Raw genomic sequence first — 21056 nt, forward strand, 5'->3', positions numbered from 1 at the left:
TGAAAATCACTAGCCCATGATGAATTCTAATTGATAACGTGTATGCTTTTGAAAATAGATGATTTGCTAACCTTGGAACACTTTGATCTCCAATGAAAATTAGACTTTGATATGATTCTTGAATATTCTTTAGCACACATGAGTCATGGCTTGTGAATTGTATATGACATAGTGAAGGTCGTGTGAGCCTTGTGATAGTCTTAGAAAGTTGCTAACGTATCAACCTTCCTTTTGAGCTTAATCGAAAAAAAGAGTAAAGAATGGAGTTAGTAAGGTAAGGGGAGCCATTTGAATGAGGATTGAAATTCTAGTTGATAAGTGCATTTTATGCACTTAATTTATATATGATTTGAATTGAATTTTGTGATGTATCGAGTGGATTTTATGTGTATTGGTTGTTGTTTTTGTGAGTTGCAAGGATTGGAAGAAAAGTAGCAAGAAGAAATGGAAAGACGAATTATGAGCAGCAACTTCAGAAAATTACTGGGAATTATTGAGACATCCAAATCCGATCTCACCATTCATAATAAAATTTAGGATGTTTTGAAGCTGCTTTCATAATTTCAGCTCAATCCAACGGTTATTTTAGGAGTGATGATTTTTTGAAAATTGTTGCACGCTGCAGAACAGCACATGCAAGAGTAGGGCGCGCCCGCGCCATCCCTTGACGTAAAAAGAAGTGTAAATTCAAGAGTAAGGCGCGCCCTCGCCACTTTACTATGCGCCCGCGCCGTCCGAAAGTCAGATTTTGTAATTTTTCGGGAAGGAAATTTTGAGAATTTTTCGGGCTTTATTCGGCGGGCTTCGAGGAAATATAAAAGGGACTTCAAGGACACAATCAAGGGGAGAGCCGCCACAATACATCAAAGAATTCTTAGAGCTTAAACTTGACAAATTGAGAGATCTTGATCGTGACAATTGGAGAAGAAAAATATGTGCATCAACGTGAAGAATTTGAAGAACAAATGAGAAGATCGTCGACCGGACACGGCGTCGAATATTCGGATTTGTTTTCTTCCTTTCGAATTTTTTATCATTGAATTGATGTCTAGACTTTTGAATATGACTGGTGTTTATCTATTTTTGATCATGAACTAAATTTTCATAGTCTAGGGGTTTGATGTAGCCTGGTTGAGACGCTTTTATGAATTATTAATTTTATTGGATTGAATTTCCATAAATTAATTGTTTTTCTAGTTTTGATAGTATTTTCAATTACTTGATCAATAATTGGATTGTTATATTTATTCGAAATTGATGCTCAGGAGAGGGAATTTTGGATAGGACCAATAGAAAATACACCGTTAATTTTTTATATAACTCGGGAGAGTATATAGCGTTAATGGAGCCTTAGGTAGAACATTGATTTACATATATCACTACAATTAGATTCTTAATAGGGATATTGGAATTGAACTGTAGTAGATACAAATTATTCGTTTCTCGGGAGAGGGAAATAATACACTTAAGTGTTCTTGGCTATTAATTGAATGAAATTCATGAAAATGAGTTAATTAAGAGTAGATGTTGTTGAAACCAGGTGAAATCATAACCTCTAGACTGTTTTCTCTCATTGAATTAATTTTTGAATTTGTGTGCATGCTTGCTAAAAACTCATTGATTATTTTATTATTCTGCAAAATTCTCAAAGTTTGATTTTCTAGATAAAGTTTGGACTATTTTAATTACAAGCACTGAATATTTTCATTTTACTCCATGTGGGATCGACACTCTATTTTTCACTATATTAAAACTTGGCACTCGTACGCTTGCGAGCATTTTTCACAACAAGTTTTTGGAGCCGTTGCCGGGGAGTAAATTTTGATTATTTTTTAGTCTTGTTACCAATTAGTCTAGATTTTAATTTAGAGTTTTTATTTTATTTTAAGTTACTAATTGATTTCTTCTTATTTTTAATTGCAGTTTATGCGACGATCTCAAAGTGAAAATTCTTTACTGTTTGATCCGAAGATCGAGCGCATTGCACGTGCTTCAAGAAGAGTTAGAAGAGAAGAAGTCAATAGAATGGCTGAAGAGAATGTAAATCAAGCTCCCCTGGTGCCAATTAGAGATCATTTTCGGCCGACGATCCAGGCTCACTATTCTGGAATCGCTCGAGGAACTATCAATGCCAACAATTTTGAGCTAAAACCTGCTTTGATCAACATGGTTCAACAGAACCAATTTAATGGGAGCGCCACTGCTGATCCTCACCTACACCTACGCACCTTCTTGGAGATAACCGATACGGTAAAAATTAATGGTGTGTCTGAGGATATTATTCGTTTACGCTTGTTTCCGTTTTCTCTCAGGGATCAAGCAAGGAGTTGGTTGCAGTCACTGCCGCTTGGAAGCATCACTACTTGGGAGGGGATGACAGAAAAATTTCTTGCAAAATATTTTCCTCCTGCCAAATCCACCCAACTGAAGATAGAAATCAGCACATTCAGGCAGATGGACACTGAACAGCTATACGAGGCGTGGAAAAGGTACAAAGAATTACTTAGACGTTGTCCTAACCACAATTTTGCAGATTGGGAACAGATCGAGTGGTTTTACAGCGGACTGAATGCGCCTACGAGGATGAATGTGGATTCTTCGGCTGGAGGTACTATATTTGCAAAGGACCATGTACAGGCCTACGATATGCTGGAACAGATGACAATCAATAGTTTCCAATGGCCATCTGAGCGTATGGGAGTCAAGAAGCCAGCTGGAGTGTATGCAGTGGATCCTCTCACATCCATCACTGCTCAATTATCTGCACTAACTACACAGGTAGCTTCTTTGAATAAGATTAATGTTGCAGATTCAACTGGAGTTGAAGGATCACATACCCCAGAGCAAGTTAATTATATCAATCCTAATGGCTACCGAGGTTATGGAGCTTACAGAGGTAATCCTATTCCCAATACTTATCACCCTAGTTTGCGGAATAATGAAAATTTATCATATGCTAACAATACTAATAAGGGTGACGATAAGTTATCTTTGGAGGATGTGGTTAGTACCTTTGTGCAGGAATCAGGTAAGAGGATGGCGAGAACTGAGTCTTGCCTTGACAGATTGGAGACGCACATGGCCAACATGGGTGATGTACTTCAATCCATGGAGACTAGCATTGGGCAGTTGGCGAACGCACTGAAGGATAATAACAGAGGCCAGTTTCCGAGCAACACTGAGGTAAATCCTAAGGAGAAGTGCAATGCTATCGTGTTGAGGAGTGGAAAGCAAGTAGATAGAGAAGAAAGCCAGCCATCTGAAACGTCTGAAAACGTTGATGTTGAAGAAAAGAAAATTTCGGAAGCGGTCGAGGAGAAGGAGATTAAAACTGAGCAGAAACTGATGTACAAGCCTCCACTTCCATATCCCCAGAGATTCAAGAAGAAGGTGTTGGATGAACAGTTTGCCAAGTTTCTTGAGATCTTCAAGAAACTTCATATCAATATTCCATTCGCCGATGCTTTGCTGCAAATGCCGAATTATGCCAAATTCTTGAAGGAAGTGATGTCGAGGAAGAGCAAGTTGGAAGAGTTCGAGACAGTGAATCTGACTGAGGAGTGCAGTGCTATCCTGCAAAAAAAGCTACCACAAAAATTAAAAGATCCAGGGAGTTTTATAATTCCTTGCATTATTGGTTCTTCTCATTTTAATAATGTACTTTGCAATTTAGGAGCTAGCATTAATTTGATGTCTTTGTCTGTTTTCAGAAACTTAGGACTTGGCGAGGTGAAGCCCACGACGATCGCATTACAGCTAGCCGATAGATCTATCACATATCCGTGTGGAATCATCGAGGATGTTTTGGTAAAAATAGATAAGTTTATTTTTCCTATGGATTTTGTGGTGTTGGATATGGAGGAAGATGGAAATATGCCACTGATATTAGGGAGACCTTTCTTGGCCACTGCTGATGCCAAGATTGAGGTGAAGAATTGTGAGTTGTCGATGGGTGTGGTCGTGTGGATGGCAAAAGAGTTATTTTTAACATATTCAAGAAATCAAGTAATCCACCCATCAAGGAATTATGCATGATTGAGAGAGTTGTGAAGCTGGATGGCCATCCCAAACTTGTTCATGAGGTAGATTCAAAGAAGAATGATCCGAAGGTGCCAAAAAAGAAGAAGAAAACGAAAAAGAAATGAAAGTTTAAAAAGGTTGTTGAATTTATTTGGAGGGTGAAAGAGAAAGGAAAGACCCTCAACAAAGCGGAACCGGGCTAGAATTGGAATACAGTCGGGCTATGGACTATAAACTAAGCGCTTCTTAGGAGGCAACCCAAGCTAGTTTTTATGCGTTTTTTATTTTCTTTTAGTTGTTTTTGTTTTTATTTTTTTCATGAGGAAACTAGACATCAATAATGATTTTGATTTGTGTAGGTGAAAAAGTATGGAGCTGAAAGAGTTTCGGAGCCACCCCTGATGAAGAGTTTTGAGTGATTAAGATGGTGCTGAATACTGACGCTTGGTGCCTAAGGTATGTGTCCCTTGTTTTTAATGAATACTGTACATTGAGGACAATGCACAATTTAAGTTTGGGGGAATGTTTAAAAAATTGTGAAAATCTAAAAATTTTCATGATTTAGTTAAATGCATGATGTTGTAATTGTGTTGGCCTATGATGAAATAATTTTTTGTGCTGAAAAATTCATGTTAGCAATATTTAATCTTGAGTTCTCACTTGCATGCACGAATGCCATGATTTTAGATACTCCTAGCAATTAGAAAAATTATGTGGATTTCTGATGTGGATTAGAGGATTTGATTCTTAAACTCTTGTGATTTTTACTTGAAACTGAGGTAGATTTTTAAGAGCATAGAAGTGATTTAGGAATTTTTGAATTCGTTGAGCCTTTTTAGCCATTACTCATTTGTTAGCCATATAAATCTTGAAAAATCTAAAATAAATTGAGTAGCTAAAAATTTCAAAGAAAAGTAATGGCGGAGAAAGTAAGGTGAGGGGAGGCCTTGAAAAAAAAAGGGATTGAAATTCTAGTCCAAAAACAAGGCTAAAGATGTAGAATGTATGGAGTAGAAGGAAGCCTAGATGGAATTATCTGGCAATGCAATGCAAGTAATATTTTTAGCTATTCAATACTGCTCAAATTGAAAAATATACATTTCCTTTGCTTGAATCCCGAGTCTTTGATTACCATTGATACATATCTGGACACAGATCTCCTGCTGATTATACTTGAACCTAATGTTAACCGAAAAAGTCCTGTTGATCTGTGCAATTAGAAGTTGAAATTGGTGGAGAGTGTCTTAAAACTTGAGGGCGGGATTAATGAATCTTTGAAGCTTACGGATTGCATGATTTTATCAAAAGTTAGGTTGGTAGACGAGATTGGCAAAATCACACACACACGAGAACTCTTGAGAAAATTAGCCTATATGTGTATTTAATCTTGTAATGTAAAAATTCGAAGGCCGATAGATTACTCATTATTGTTTTGCTCGGGACTAGCAAAAGTCTAAGTTTGGGGAAATTTGATAAGTGCATTTTATGCACTTAATTTATATATGATTTGAATTGACTTTTGTGATGTATCAAGTGGATTTTATGTGTATTGGTTGTTGTTTTTGTGAGTTGCAAGGATTGGAAGAAAAGTAGCAAGAAGAAATAGAAAGATGAATTATGAGCAGCAACTTCAGAAAATTACTGGAAATTATTGAGACATCCAAATCCGATCTCATCGTTCATAATAAAATTTAGGATGTTTTGAAGCTACTGTCAAAATTTCAGCTCAATCCGACGGTTAGTTTGGGAGATATGAGTTTTTGAAAATTGCCGCGCGCTGCAGAACAACACATGCGAGAGTAGGGCGCGCCCGCGCCATCCCTGGACGTAAAAAGAAGTGTAAATTCGAGAGTAAGGCGCGCCCTCGCCACTCTACTGGGCGCCCGCGCCGTCCGAAAGTCAGATTTTGTAATTTTTCGGGAAGGAAATTTTGAGACTTTTTCGGGATTTATTCGGCGGGCTTCGAGGAAATATAAAAGGGATTTCAAGGACACAATCAAGGGGAGAGCCGCCACAATACATCAAAGAATTCTTAGAGCTTAAACTTGACAAATTGAGAGATCTTGATCATGACAATTGGAGAAGAAAAATATGTGCATCAACGTGAAGAATTTGAAGAACAAAGAAGAAGATCGTCGACCGGATACGGCGTCGAATATTCGGATTTGTTTTCTTCCTTTCGAATTTGCTATCATTGAATTGATGTATAGACTTTTGAATATGACTGGTGTTTATCTATTTTTGATCATGAACTAAATTTTCATAGTCTAGGGGTTTGATGTAGCCTGGTTGAGACGCTTTTATGAATTGTTAATTTTATTGGATTGAATTTCCCTAAATTAATTGTTTTCTAGTTTTGATAGTATTTTCAATTACTTGATCAATAATTGGACTGTTATATTTATTCGAAATTGATGCTCGGGAGAGGGAATTTTGGATAGGACCAATAGAAAATACACTGTTAATTGTTTATATAACTCGAGAGAGTATATAGCGTTAATGGAGTCTTAGGTAGAACATTGATTTACATATATCACTACAATTAGATTCTTAATAGGGATATTAAAATTGAACTGTAGTAGATACAAATTATTCGTTGCTCGAGAGAGGGAAATAATACACTTAAGTGTTCTTGGCTATTAATTGAATGAAATTCATGAAAATGAGTTAATTAAGAGTAGATGTTGTTGAAACCAGGTGAAATCATAACATCTAGACTGTTTTCTCTCATTGAATTAATTTTTGAATTTGTGTGCGTGCTTGCTAAAAACTCATTGATTATTTTATTATTCTGCAAAATTCTCAAAGTTTGATTTTCTAGATAAAGTTTGGACTATTTTAATTACAAGCACTGAATATTTTCATTTTACTCTTTGTGGGATCGACACTCTATTTTTCACTATATTAAAACTTGCCACCCGTACGCTTGCAAGCATTTTTCACAACACTAGTCCTATAAATTCCAAGAGCTAAATATGGAGGAGAATGTACGGAGTTGAGGATAACCGGGTGCAATTACTCGGACAAGTGAAAAGACTATAAAACTCTCAATGTTTAATTTGATTTGTTGGTGTGCAACTTGAGCTATTGTGGGGATTTACATTGAATGGATCTGTGAAGTGTGCATGACACTGGCTAATGACCAAACACACATACACGGTCGGGGCTATATCTCTAGTTGAAATGTCTGGATATTGAACTTGTTCCGTTGTTAGCATTTTAGCGCCTTTCTTGATCATGTATTGAGTTTATTCCTGAGGCACAAATTTGAATATCATGGTTATTTTTTTTATGAATTATGAGTTCAAGCTTATTTTTGGTTTGTGTTGCTCGAGGGCGAGCAAGGATTAAGTAGGGGGAGTTTGATGTGATGGTATTTTTCTATGTTTAATTGAGTTAATTTGTGATGATTATGTGTATTTTTATTGGCTAAATTCATGTTTTAGTTTTTAATCATTGTATGTGATTTGATATAAGAAAAGAGAATAAATGGAGCTAAAGATGGAAGGAAAGAGCCGAAATAATAAAATAATTACGAAGCAGCAATGGTCAGAAAATCATTTTTAATTTTAGAAAAATCCAAATCCGTTTTCCAGCGTTCAAAATGAAGTTCAAGATGTTTTGAAGCTGCTGTCCAAATTTCAGCTCAATCCGACGGCTAGATCTCCGGATATGAAAATTTCAAAATCACTGCTCGCTGGAAAAAAAGCTGCGCGCTCGATCCGCAAAGTTTAACCGATCGAGCGGGAGCAGAAAGAAAAGCTGGACAGAAAGTTGGCATAATTTGGGCGCTCGATCCGAAAAGTTTTAACTGATCGAGCGGTGCCAAGAAATATAAAAACAGTAGGATTGGAAAAAGACTCTCGCTCGATCCGCAGACTTCAACCGATCGAGCGAGACAGGTTGTTCGGGAAAAAAATCTGTAAATTAGGAATTTTTATTTTGTAGGAATCTAGCCTTAATTAAAATATATATCTCAAATTTTAGAGTCTCGGGGATCATTCGGAAGATCTTTTGGGACCGCTAGAAAGCAGGAGAACTCTCTTGGAGGCTAGGTTTTTTCTCTCTTTTCTTAGATTCAATTTTTCTTTCATGAATTATTCTAGAGAATTCATGAATATTTGTGGCTAAGTTTTAGTACTTGGTTGAGGAAGACGAACCCTTGAGTTATTTTATTTGTGAGATTCAGTTTTATATTGTTTAATTCCAAATTGCGTATCAAGAGTTGTTTTGGATTGATTGTCATGCTTGTATGTGAGATTTTAGGATTGATCACCTTACGATTTTGCTATACAATCTATTGCTAAATTAGAACTCAAATCCGTAATTGTTTGAATCATCTAATTTATGAAGCAACTATGATTAATATTTTCTATTGTTGAATTTGTTAAATCGTATGAACAACAATTGACTAGATTAAATACAATCGCTGGTATTTGTGTTGTCTAGATTCATTAGTTTTACTCATTTGAATGCTGCCGTGGATTTAAATCTAATCGCTGGTATTGGGTTAATTTATGGGGTAAGGGTTAACTTAGAACGCTGGTGTCTAGTTAACTAAAATTAAGGTGAAACATGAATTAAATTTTCAATGATGAATATTCAATGTGAATTAATTATTTTTAGGGAATCGATGATCGAATGAATAATTTCAAGGGTGTAGTCGACCGATACCAAGTCTCGTTAGTTTATTGATCTTTCTTATTTTAATTCTTGTATAGTAGTTAGTAAAATCCAAAAACCTTTTATTTTTTTCAGTGTTTTAAGAACACTATTTAAATTTCACTTTTCTCGTGGGAACGATCCCTACTCATACTACTGCATATTTTGTTATCTGATTTGAGTTGGGTAATTTGGGCGTGACACGACTTAGCGTTACCATCTATCAAGTGTTTACTAGAAATTTTACCATTCATAATAAATATATGAGCCCGTTATAAATACTATTAGAGAATGATTTTTCATCCCTTTTTATTAATTGGTGTGATTTTTTATCCATCCATTTAATTTACTTAAGCTACCATAATTATCTTTTTCACCTATCATTTATAAAAGCCTATTTATAATTTACATTAACATTTAGCCACATTAAAATATTTACATTTATAATTCTTGAAGTATGAAAAGAATTATTCACATGAAATTTTTATAAAAATTAGAAGAAAATAAAATAATAACACAATTAAATATAAAAGTTTTAAATAATTATTACTAACTAAAAAGGTATGATCTCATATTTGCGAGAATTCATATTATATAATAAAAAATATTAATCACTTTAAAATAATTATATATGTATTTATTTTGAATTAAAATCATTATTCTAAAAAAACATTATCAAATATTTTAATCATAAATTATTTTTTAAAAATTAAATATATAATATAAAAATGTAAAAATAGTATTCTCCAACTATAATTATCAAAGATATAAATTTGGAATCATTTTAATTTTAATATCATTTCTAATCATAATCAATCAAAGTAAATATATTATTATTTATTTATTTATCAATCATTATTCTGAATCCTATTTAATTATTTTAATAATCACGGTATAGTTTATCTATACAATCCAATTATTTAAAGTAAACGCAGTCGAAAAGAGTATTAGAGCAATCAACTCATATAAAGTATTTGAGCATTATATCACTTTCAATTGGTGTGGCGAAGAATTAATTTAGGTTGTGTATGGATTGATACATATTTTTGGATCATAGAACAGGCTAGTGGGTGGGTGGCCCACAACCGTCGCAATCCATCAATTGGTGGGTCAGGCCGGCTCATTTTTTAGTCAGATTGGAAAAACATCTACCAACCCAACTATTTTAAATGGGAGACGGACCAATTCGACGGGTTTACATGTAGTTTGACGGGTTTTGACGGACCGATCCACAATCTACCATTAGATTAAATTGAGCGGGTTTGAAAATCGCCAAATAAACCCAACCCACCTATTTTATATGATGGAACGGAATGAGACGGGGCTGGGATTTTTTATGACAGGACCTCGATGAACCTAATTTATTTTGACAATTCTAATTTTGTCATTTTGATAAACAAAATTAAGATGAATTTCAAATCTATTTCAACTGTGAGAAAGTAGATGATAAAAATTTAATTTAAATGGAGATAAACGTGTTTTGTGAAACAAACTCCTCTGTGGCGATATTCCCAAATCTCTTTCAATATGCAAAATCCCACATGAAGTCGCTCTCCTGCTGCTCTGTATATATTTCATCCTTCTCTTGATTTGAGACCCAAATTCCAATTGTGTGTTTAGGGTTAGGAACAATAATGAGAAAGAGACCCAGAACGAGTCTAGACTACGCGATTGTCGATGTTTGGGAACGGGAAATAGGCCGTCTTTCCGCGCGGAACTTTGCACATCGTCTTGCTGCGTCCGAGGTATCTGATTCGGTTCCTTTCTTTTTTTTTTTTTAAAGTCGGAGTGTGTGTGTCTTTTAGGTTGGATTTTTGTTTATTGTGAAACCCAGGTGATTGAATTGGAATTTTATATGATTCTTTGATACTTCAACTTTCGGGCATTCTAATTCAGTTATTTATGCTCTTAACTGTCTGGCCTCGTAATAGCGATCACGAGTGAAATAGCTTACTTTCGTGGCTTGACTTGCATCTCACTCTCATAAAATCTATACAAAAAAGCATCTTGCATGCGACTCTTGGTTTGTTGTTCTGAAAAGCTTTAGCTATTGCCTATGCTGCTGGCCGTTGAGCTCTGCATATTGCATGAATTATCTAGCTCGAGGACAATTGCAAGCCAATGCTCGAGTTCGCATCCTTTCAGCTACAACTAAAAGCCCAAATATGCAAATACCTTGACTCAAGATGCCGGTTGAGGTGCACTGAAGTGAAGCATGGAATTCGAGTGTCGTTTCTTCATCAGGAAACACTATTTTCCCAAAAATAGTTATTTTACAAATTTTCATTGGCATGTTTAATGGCTAATATTAGTATTGTGAAGTTGCTCATGCAGTCTGATTACCATATGTTTGACCCGATTGATTATGTGTTACCTTTTTAGTAACATATCAAATGTCCTTCACTGCTTCCACGAGAAGTTCATTTGTCAAAAGAGTATACCTCCTGCTGTTTATTTGCAATTTACAGCTAAGTTCCAAAAGCAGATAATTTTTTTATGAATGTACTGTTAAGCCCCAACCAATTCGTGCCTAGTAAGATGATCATCTTCAATTGGGAACTTCAGAAGTGCTTTCATTTTTTATTTTGCGGTGAGGTTGTGCTTTAGCTAATTTGAATCTAAGTATGATATGTTTCCCTTTTCTCATTTTCTAGGATCTTGTGCTTCGTCTTGGTTTTGTGCGAACTCTAGCTAAACATCGAGGCTGTGTCAATACTATTAGCTTCAGTGCGGCTGGTGATATTCTTGTGTCAGGCTCTGATGATAGGAGGATCATTCTCTGGGACTGGGAAACTGGTACTGTTAAACTTTCTTTCCATTCAGGTCATCACAACAATGTTTTCCAAGCTAAGTTCATGCCATACACGGGAGACCTAAGCATTGTTACCTGCGCTGCTGATGGACAGGTATTTTTTATTTTTGAATTCTCTCGCAGGAAAGACTGTTTGAAACTCTTTTAGGGATATTAATATTTCAACATATGATTTTTTCATAGCTCTTTTATGCAATTAAGTAATTGGTCTGTTTTTAATATTGATATAGACAAATTTGACCTGAAAGTTTGATTGGTGGGGGGATCATGGGCAGATCCTTATTTAGGAATAGTGTAATGTTGATTACATCTTGATTCTAATTTCATGTTGTAATCTGCATAAATTATTGGAAGAGTGCTCTCTTACATGGTTGGATTCTCGAATTTAGGTGAGACATGCTCAAATTCAAGACTCTGGGAAAGTGGAGACCCATTTACTGGCAAAACATCAAGGACGAGCACACAAACTGGCCATTGAACCTGGAAGCCCACATATCTTTTATACCTGTGGTGAAGATGGCTTGGTTCAACATGTGAGTCATTTTGCAAAATCAAATTTGAAGTTGTTGGTGTTGACTGTTTCTGTTGAGAATTTATTGAACCGGACAAATACATATCCCCGGTATATGTCTTTTGTCTTTCAGGTTTTAGTTTTAGTCAGAAATTTGGAGTAAAGTTGAGTGAAAATACTTATCAAAAGATTATATCGATAACTAGCACGTAACGCACAGTCGCGCACTGAATTACAGATTATATTTTATTTGGTGGCCTTTTATTCTCTTTTTGTTTCTATTCGAAGCTTGCCAGCCTAATTGTGACACCATCTTCTATTTCACAGATTGATCTGAGAAGTGGAACTGCTTCCAGCCTTTTTACTTGTAAACCCATGCAAAACCGAAGTTATATGTCCGTCGTCCATCTAAATGCAATCGCAATAGATCCAAGAAATCCTAATTTATTTGCTGCCGGTGGAACTGATCAGTTGGCTCGACTATATGATATTCGTAAATATAAGTGGGATGCGTCATCTGAATTTGATAGGCCTGTTGATTACTTTTGTCCCCCTCATTTGACAGACGATGAGCATGTGGGCATAACTGGGTTGGCATTTTCTGATCAGAGCGAGCTTCTGGTGTCTTACAATGATGAATTTATCTATCTTTTTGCCAGAGATTTTGGTTTGGGGCCCGATCCAACTCTTACTTCTCAACTATCTGATGGCAGTGATGTAGGTGATTCATCTGATTTTCCATCAGGGTCATCCCTCTCAAATGTCAACGTCAATGTCACTGCAGCTCCTCAGGCATACAAAGGGCATAGGAATTGCGAGACAGTGAAGGGCGTCAATTTTTTTGGGCCCAATTGTGAGTATGTTGTGAGTGGATCAGACTGTGGACGAATTTTTATTTGGAAAAAGAAGGATGGGGAGCTCATTCGTGTGATTGAAGCTGATAAACATGTGGTGAATTGCATTGAATCTCATCCTCATGCTACTGTGTTGGCTAGCAGCGGAATTGAGCATGACATAAAAATATGGACTCCAAACAATATTGATAGAGCTACCTTACCCACAAATATTCAAAAGGTATGAAGATTTTAAACGTAACTTTTTGATGATTATGAACATGACTCTGCCATTCTCATTGCCTTATGTTGAATTTATTATTTTGTTGCACAGTTGCACTAACTTAGGATGCTGTATTGGGAAATTATAGAAAAATGAACCTGGGTCATTTCATTTGCTCTTGTTCTTTAGGATAGATCTGTCAATTTGGTTGAGTTTGAGAAATTTAAAAGCCATTACTTATTCGAGTCCCTTGGATGAGTGATTTTTGGTATCATGGAGTTGTGGTGCTGCTATAAAATTCAAATAAGAAACAATCGAAGTTTAAGTTAACCACTGTTTGATGTTGCTGTTGCCTCTTGTTGATGGATTTTTTACATCCTCGTGTAGCACCACACAACCGGGCTCTAACATGCAGTTATCTTTTTGCAAATTTTCCCATTTTCCCCGTGGAACATAAACTGGCATCAAAGATTTGCAAATTTATGGATATTTTTTAATTGAGCTATAGATTGTACATATTTCTTTAATTTTGCTTGTGTTGTAGTCTCTGCCTTCCAAATTGCATGATGCTGTATCGATTGCAATTTTCATACAGTAATGACTAGATTTGGATAGGAACAAGAAAATGGTTATTCAAGATTAACGTTTGATGTTACAAAATCTAGCAGCACAACATGGTTAAGAGAGAATTTTCTTGAGTTTTGAACGAGCAACGAATAATTGTTGACCCGAAGAAATGTAATACGGGAGCTTCTATATCTTTAAAAGGTGGCAGGTCTTTGGTCAATTTAATGGACGCGGATTTGTTTTTCTGAGTTCCTTAATTCTGTATATATACAACATGTTCTAGATGAGTGTCTTTGTTAGAAACTGGATTGAAGCAGAGGGAGTTCTAATTTCTCTGCATTACTTATTAGGATAGGGTCTCAAACTCAATTCATCGTCAAATTGGTTTATTAACCTTTGGCGGTTTTTATGATGTGGGCGCCGGCCTCGACTTCTATGACCTTAACGACGACGACGACGACGACGACGACTATGAAGATGATGACAGCGAGGACGAGGATGATGATGATGATGATGATGATGATGATGACGACGACGACGACGACGGTGATGATTGTAACCATGATTGCTCCACTGATAGTGATGAGGTTTTGAGTGAAGAGCAGGTGGAGGTGGAAGAGGAGGCCGAGGAAAACGATGGTACTGATTTTACTTCACTCGGAGAATCAGAAAACGAGGGTGAGGGTGAGGGTGAGGGTGAGGGTGAGGGTGAGGGTGAGGGTGATGGTTTTGAGGATTTTTACGAGGATGGACTCGAGGAGGATGGTGGTTTTGAAAATGCTGCTGCTGATGATTCGTTTGTTGATCTCTGTGATATTGATGATTACACATTTTGGTGGTCGTGACACTGACTTTAATCGATGGAAGGATTTCATGATGAAAGTGATACGATAATGTTGATGATGATAATGACTTGGCACTTTCTGTTTCCAGGGACGACCTAAACCCAAAGGTGGTTGGATGCACCGAGTGGTTTCTCCCGAGGATCTGATGTTGCATTTATTTTCGCTACAACGGGGAAGGTCCGACTCTTCCTCCCCCGACCTTTATTTTCGCTACAACGGGGAAGGTCCGACTCTTCCTCCCCCGACCCCAATGGTAACGGAGAAGATGTAGATGTTGGGAGGGAGCTGCTTCAGCTTCTTCTTACATTTGATGATGTCGGAGACACCACAAGTGCCTAAGACTGTCCTGTCCTATCTGAGTTTGTGCCTTTCGAAATGAACAATGTTTATTTGTACATAGACAGTTTGAATAAGTTTTTAACATCCTCTTTTTCGTTCAGTCTCATTCAATGTCTTGTCCTTCGAAAAAATAACAAAAAAGAATTGGATAAATGCCAAATCTCACCTCCTGATTGCTCGGTATGATAGGCCTAATTGAATACAACATTTTATTCTGCCTCTTCAAGTAGTGACGGACACCAAAGACAAAAAATAAAGTTAAGTTCTCAAAAGATAATAAATATGAATGGTTGTCTCTAGGGGTGTTTGAGTTGGTGAAGTAGGTGTGTTTGGTCAGTACTTTGGGGTTTGATTCTTCCTATTAACATTTTTTCGGATGAATATATGGTACCGGATTTGCATGGTGTGGTTTACTTGACTATTGTGCAAGCTAAGACTATTGTGTTATCATGATGCTTGCATTGGACCCAAAAAAAAAATTATTTATATATTATATAATTTATATTACATTTTTTAGATCCAAAATTTTAGATTATTACTTGCTATAATAAGAGGCTAACGGGAACCCAAAAAATAACAATTTTTAAAATTATTTTTTACCCAAATTTTAGGTTCAACATTTTAAATTTTCACACACAATTACTAATCAGATAAACCGTTTGTAACCTTTTGTTCAATTACTTTTCTTTACGAGTCACAACGTCATACACTTTGATTAACAACTCCAATTCATATTTCTTGCTGTTTCATTTTTTATACTTTCTACAAAATCCAAAATTCATCAAAGTTTAAGTTCACATTTTTCTTCAATGTCCATCGATCATTCAAGTGTTTTTAAAATTTGTGGTCTTTTTGTGACCGTGAATAAATTCATACTTATTTTTTTATTGCATAATTTATATTTTTTATCAGACTTTTTTTTTTTTTTTTTTATAATTGAGGGTCCTGTATATGTCATTTTTCGTCATTTTTCATCCGTTTCTCATCGAATAACAAGTGCTTATGATGTGTAGCTTGTATTCGAACTCTAGAACACATTATTTATAAATGTCAATTAACCGTTGTCTTTTTTTTTATTTATTAATTATACTTATTGTCTACACTGAGTTAAGATTATGTTCCATTTTGTTTGAGACGAAATCACGTTTAGAGAGAGAATTTTCTCGTCTCTCTCGAGAAAAGCTTGCCGATTGTTTGTCTCGTAGAAACAACGTGAGTGTGCTTCTGGGATTCTTGGCCTTCTTTTCCTTCCCCGTGGTGGACTTTTGCCAGCGGGTTAGGACTTCTTTCTATTTCTCTCTCTTTTGGTGTAGTTACATGAGGCGGAAAGTTGTACTGGTGGCTCTAAGATTTTTTTTTTTTTTTTTTTTTCATTATTTTTGAATCTCAGAGAAGTGGGAGTTAGTTGATAGGCTTTTTGCTGGTCTCGCATTTGATTGTTGATTGGGAAACTGTATTTTGAAATATGGCGGCTGAGGATTTGATTTCGAACGTTGGGGTGCTAGAGCAAGAAAAAATTGGAGCTACTACTGATACACAATCCCATGTTGATGAAACGATTGATATGGGCTCTCCAAAAGCCGGTGCTGGAGACTCCTTAGCCATTGTTTGGTTTGATGTATTATTAATCTATGTATAACTTATCCCATTTAATTTTGCGTTATTCTTGTCATATTATTTATCCATTTATTAATTATTAATTTTACATCAATTAAATCAAATAAATTATAATTTATTCATCAAATCAAATAATGTATTAACTATTTTTTCTTATTTATTTTTAATTTACATTATATTACTTATCTATGTATTACTTATCTTATCACTCAAACCAAACGGTGCCTAGGGGATAAGGGCTCGAATACTAAGAAACAAGAGGGCCAGCGTAAGTCATCGAAAAATAGGGTTCCTTTTGTGAATTTATTCAAAAACAATAGGATGATGCGAGAGAACTCGAAGCTTCTGTACCTTTAAACAGAAGAGAAAATGTTGGAATTTGATTTTGAGGACATTGCTCCGGTGGAGAAAGTCTTTGGAATCTGCCTATTGGGTTGGGTTATGGGTGAACGGCCGCCGACTGCTGCATTGTTGGATCTTGTGAAACGTTGGGGGACCAAATATTCGATTCCAAACACATGATAGTGGGTGGATTACTTTTACCTTCCCCTCGCAAAAGGTTAAAGATCGAATTTTGAATGGAGGGCCATTTATGGTAATGGGGTACCAAGTAGCTCAAGTGGTACCAAAATTGATTTGAATTTGGATATATGTCTGGTGGTCCAAGTTCGAATCATGGGGAGGGCAAAAACTCCCCTAGCTCGCCCTTTTATGTAATGGACTAGGCCCTCATCCTCTGCTTTTGGCCCATCTGGCCTTCTGCTCTGGGCGGCCCAAGCCCATACTCATGGCCTTCTCCCCACCTGGTTGCGCCCTTTTATGTAATAGACTGGGCCCTCATCCTCTGCTTCTGGCCCACCTGGCCTTCTGTTCTAGGCAGCCCAGACCCCTACTCATGGTCTTTTAGGAGAGTTTTTGTCATCCCCAGGATTTGAACTTGGACCACCAGGTATATATCCAAGTTTAACTCAATCCTGATACCACTTGAGCTAGTTCCTGTTGTGGGGATATCAGGTGTTAATCTCAATTCTCATTGGGCAATTAAACTTAATCAAGTTCAAGCAAAGAACTAAGCAAACAACAAATTTTTTTTCCAAAATGGGGTGCGCTCGAGCGGTCAAAAACTACCGCTCGAGCGCTCCCTCAAATGTTCGGGCAGAAACTTAAGCACAAGGGCTGCGCTCGGGCTGCAATTTCTGACAGCCCGGGCGCGCCCTGTTCCAGCCTCAAACCCGGAAATTCTCAGCCTTCCTTTCCCAAACTTCAAGCACTAGATCATGTGCGGTTTGATCAAACATAAAATGCCAATTACATCTAAAAGCTGCACAAATATATATATATATATATATATATATATATATATATATATATATATAAATAAAGTAGCAAGCATAAATAATGTATTCCTTACAATCAACTAGTAGTCTAAATACATAACAAGCTAGAGTTATACAAGCTACTCAACATGTATTCTTGAACATAATAAATACACTTAACATCTAAGCTTGCTTGACCAATATCTAAGGAGCAAAACATCTTTTAAACCCGAGTCCACACATCTAATCTCGATCTTGAGCTTTCATGGTTGTCTCTGACTCGCTCCTGCCCCACCTATTTCCATGCACACATACAAAAACATGACAATAGCCGGATAACTCCAGTGAGAAATATATCTCAGTATGAAAGACATGTATATCAAACATGTAAACATATCAGTTAAGTATTCTACTATCAAACTCACATGCAACTTCTATAAACATATTTAAATCACAAATTCTACATACTCTTACCTGCTGCACATATTTCAAATAAAATCAATATCATATATCTCAAGTACAGGTTGAGGATTAAAGGATTCAAATCTTACAGAATCGATATTTTTTTATAAATCATCTCTTTGGGATCCCGGAAAAAGAGCATAGCCGTAAATCAAGCCTCCCACCTATGCTCCCGCTCGGGGTGGTAACAAACTCTTATTCTCTGGACTATGAACACTATATTGGGAATTCTGGCAATAGGACTCAAATCTCATTCCTAGCCTCCCCTATATAAGTCCACCACGTCCAATTTTTTTTTTTGATTCTGCTTTCAGGGTTTTGAAAGATTTGTGGCTCAAGAGGTTGACATTCAAACTCTATAAACAACTTACCATATTTAGATCACCCTTAACAATCAATAAACATCAATCTAAAACAATCAGGCAAGCCCAAGCAATAACATTCATCACATAGTACATCAAATCATATAAGAGCAATTAAGCATGTAAGTATGTGATTTGGAAAACTCAAAAACCACTACGTTCTCGAGTTGTTCTACTTGTCGGGGATAATGTCTAATCATACCTTTGATCTAAACTCAAACCTCTGAACCCTTGCACTTCTTGATCAAACCCACCTTGCTAGTTGCTCAAGTTTTGATTCAACATCAAACCATTCGAACTCGTCGACTCGAACTTGATATCTTTCAACTTAAATATGAATTGAAGTGTTTATAACTCAAATATTAGTATTCAATCTCATCTAAATCTTATAGTTTCTTAAACACTTCAAAAATTGATAATATAACCAAAATTCAAACCGACGGCGTAGCAATTCGAAATCGATGCTTCTAACAACTTAAACATCATTCAAACATTGATATCTAGCTCCTATCAATATCCTTTCATCACTACAATTTCGATGGGCAAGACTATTGTCTGAGACACTTTGGGCATGTAGAACTTCAAAAAGAACTGCAACTGGGTAATTCCTTTTGCATTGGATTTTGGTCACGAAGTGGTATTGCCGATGGAAATTATGGTTCCATCTTTACGAGTAGCCACGCAAAATCACTTGATCCCAGAACTGTACAATGAAGTCATTATTACTGAGCTTGAGGATCTAGATGAAACAAGAATGAAAGCCTTATATAGCCTCATGATTCAGAAAGAAAAAGTAGCTCGGAGTTGCAACATGTAGCGACCCTACCCGGATCCACTACCTAATCAGAGTTTTAATGGCGCATGCAATAATTATCAACTGAAGCGTAAATGCGAATAAATAAATACAACAAATCTTATCGGCAGAATACAACCGACGATAGAAATCCTCCGACCCTTGGCTCCGTTCCCAGTTCGGATCCTCCGAACTCAGTTCGGGTCGTCCGATCCTCCCAAACCTTTCCCACCATTTTGAGTGTCCTGGATCCATTTCCGGACTCCGTTAATCCCTTGGGAATTTCCTTAATCATGTTTTACTTAATCTATACATGATCGCATGATTAATTATTCATTAATCGTTAATTACGGATACGGGTCACTACACAACAAGAGAGTAAAAACGAAGTCATTTCACGAGGGAGAGCTTGTCTAGAAGGTGATACTGCCCATAGGAACCAATAGGGATGTAAATGAGACGAACAGTTCGCGAACTGTTCGGGTCTCGGCTCGTTAAAAGCTCGTTCGGGCTCGTTTAATGAGGCTCGTTAAGGCAAACGAACCAAGCTCGAGCTTTACAATATTCGGCTCGTTAGCTCGTGAACATGCTCGTTAACAGGCTCGTTAACAAGCTTGTAAGTCATCTCTTAGACGAAAAATAATAGTATTGATATTTAATTTATAAATTTACACTTTACTTATGAAAAATATTAAAAAATCTATAAAAATTAATTTATTAGAATAAAATTACAAATTTTAATAATAATATTATATTTTTTCAAATATATAACTTAGTTTTTAATTAATTTAATGAATATTTAAATTTATAGTTTAAATATATTAAGCTCGTTTAGACTCGATAAAAGCTCGAATAAGCTCGTGAGCCATGAATATATTCGTTAAATAAGCTCGGGCTCGGCTCGTTTATAAATGAACCGAGCTTGAACATTCAAAAGTTCGGCTCGGCTCGGCTCGTTTACATCCCTAGGAACCAAGGATAGAAAACTTGGTAAGTGGTCTCCAAATTGGGAAGGACCATTTAAAGTTCATAGAGTACTCGATGGGAACATTTACTGATTGGCTAGTATCGACGGGAGTTACAAAAAAGATTTATCAATGGTAGATATTTGAAGGAGTATATCCCTAGTATGCGCGAGAAACATGAATTATATTCGGTATCAATGGCCTAGACGGCCATCTTTGTAAACATAAGGCCAAATCATGGCTATGTACATTTGAAAATAAATAAAAAGTAGGCTAAATAGCCACATTAGAAGTAATTTTGAATTGAAAATATTACTAGAAAAATGAGGTTGATGCTAAATTATGGAAAGGGTCATTAACACAAAATGGCTAAATAACTTGGTTGTTCAAAATACGTGCGTCCAGAAGTACGACCATCATCCATTTGGCCTTTTTAAGTACATAAAGTGCGTAGAATTGACAAAGCATATTGTTTAATAAAAAAATTAGTAATGAAGGAAGTGAAACCATTGTTTTTCCCATAAAACAGTAAAATTACCCAAGGGCTGCTGCTAATTCCTCCGACTTCAATTTTCATTCCCTTTGCAGAGTCTCAGACTCACTCAACACTTTGCTCCATCCTTGATAATCAACTTTTTGGTTGATTAGTTGATTCCCCTTGGTGTGAATCTCCTCATCGGCAGCCAGTACATGTGCTTTGAAAGATTCTCCTTCCTCCAACAATTCCAT

At 36.3% G+C, this 21056-nt stretch overlaps 2 protein-coding genes across 3 annotated transcripts; both read left to right on the top strand.

Annotated features, from left to right (window-relative positions):
- Window positions 1-3345: 3345 nt before the first annotated feature.
- Window positions 3346-4035, top strand: LOC140861754 (uncharacterized). Its single transcript, XM_073264768.1, has 2 exons — window positions 3346-3565; window positions 3719-4035. Exons 1-2 carry the CDS (start codon window positions 3346-3348, stop codon window positions 4033-4035), a joined length of 537 nt encoding a protein of 178 aa, XP_073120869.1.
- A 6116-nt stretch (window positions 4036-10151) lies between these two features.
- Window positions 10152-14971, top strand: LOC140863303 (uncharacterized). Of its 2 annotated transcripts, none has more exons than XM_073266633.1 (5): window positions 10152-10427; window positions 11337-11588; window positions 11884-12027; window positions 12333-13079; window positions 13979-14704. In XM_073266633.1, the coding sequence occupies exons 1-5, from the start codon at window positions 10317-10319 to the stop codon at window positions 14471-14473; spliced, it is 1749 nt and encodes a 582-aa protein (XP_073122734.1). In that variant the 5' UTR covers window positions 10152-10316; the 3' UTR covers window positions 14474-14704. The 2 variants fall into 2 exon arrangements, with proteins under 2 accessions (XP_073122734.1, XP_073122735.1); XM_073266634.1 differs by having other exon boundaries at window positions 10153-10427; window positions 14562-14971.
- Window positions 14972-21056: the final 6085 nt, after the last annotated feature.

This window comes from Henckelia pumila, chromosome 4 (assembly GCF_033568475.1).
Source record: "Henckelia pumila isolate YLH828 chromosome 4, ASM3356847v2, whole genome shotgun sequence".
Lineage (NCBI taxonomy): Eukaryota > Viridiplantae > Streptophyta > Magnoliopsida > Lamiales > Gesneriaceae > Henckelia > Henckelia pumila.

Excerpts from the sequence above, each read along its gene's own strand:
- LOC140863303 (XM_073266633.1), top strand. The coding sequence starts at position 10,317 with ATGAGAAAGAGACCCAGAACGAGTCTAGACTACGCGATTGTCGATGTT. Across the intron at positions 10,428-11,336 it reads ATCGTCTTGCTGCGTCCGAG|GATCTTGTGCTTCGTCTTGG; the intron begins GTATCTGATTCG and ends CTCATTTTCTAG. Across the intron at positions 12,028-12,332 it reads AAGATGGCTTGGTTCAACAT|ATTGATCTGAGAAGTGGAAC; the intron begins GTGAGTCATTTT and ends TCTATTTCACAG.
- LOC140861754 (XM_073264768.1), top strand. The coding sequence starts at position 3,346 with ATGTACAAGCCTCCACTTCCATATCCCCAGAGATTCAAGAAGAAGGTG. Across the intron at positions 3,566-3,718 it reads GAATCTGACTGAGGAGTGCA|GACTTGGCGAGGTGAAGCCC; the intron begins GTGCTATCCTGC and ends TCAGAAACTTAG.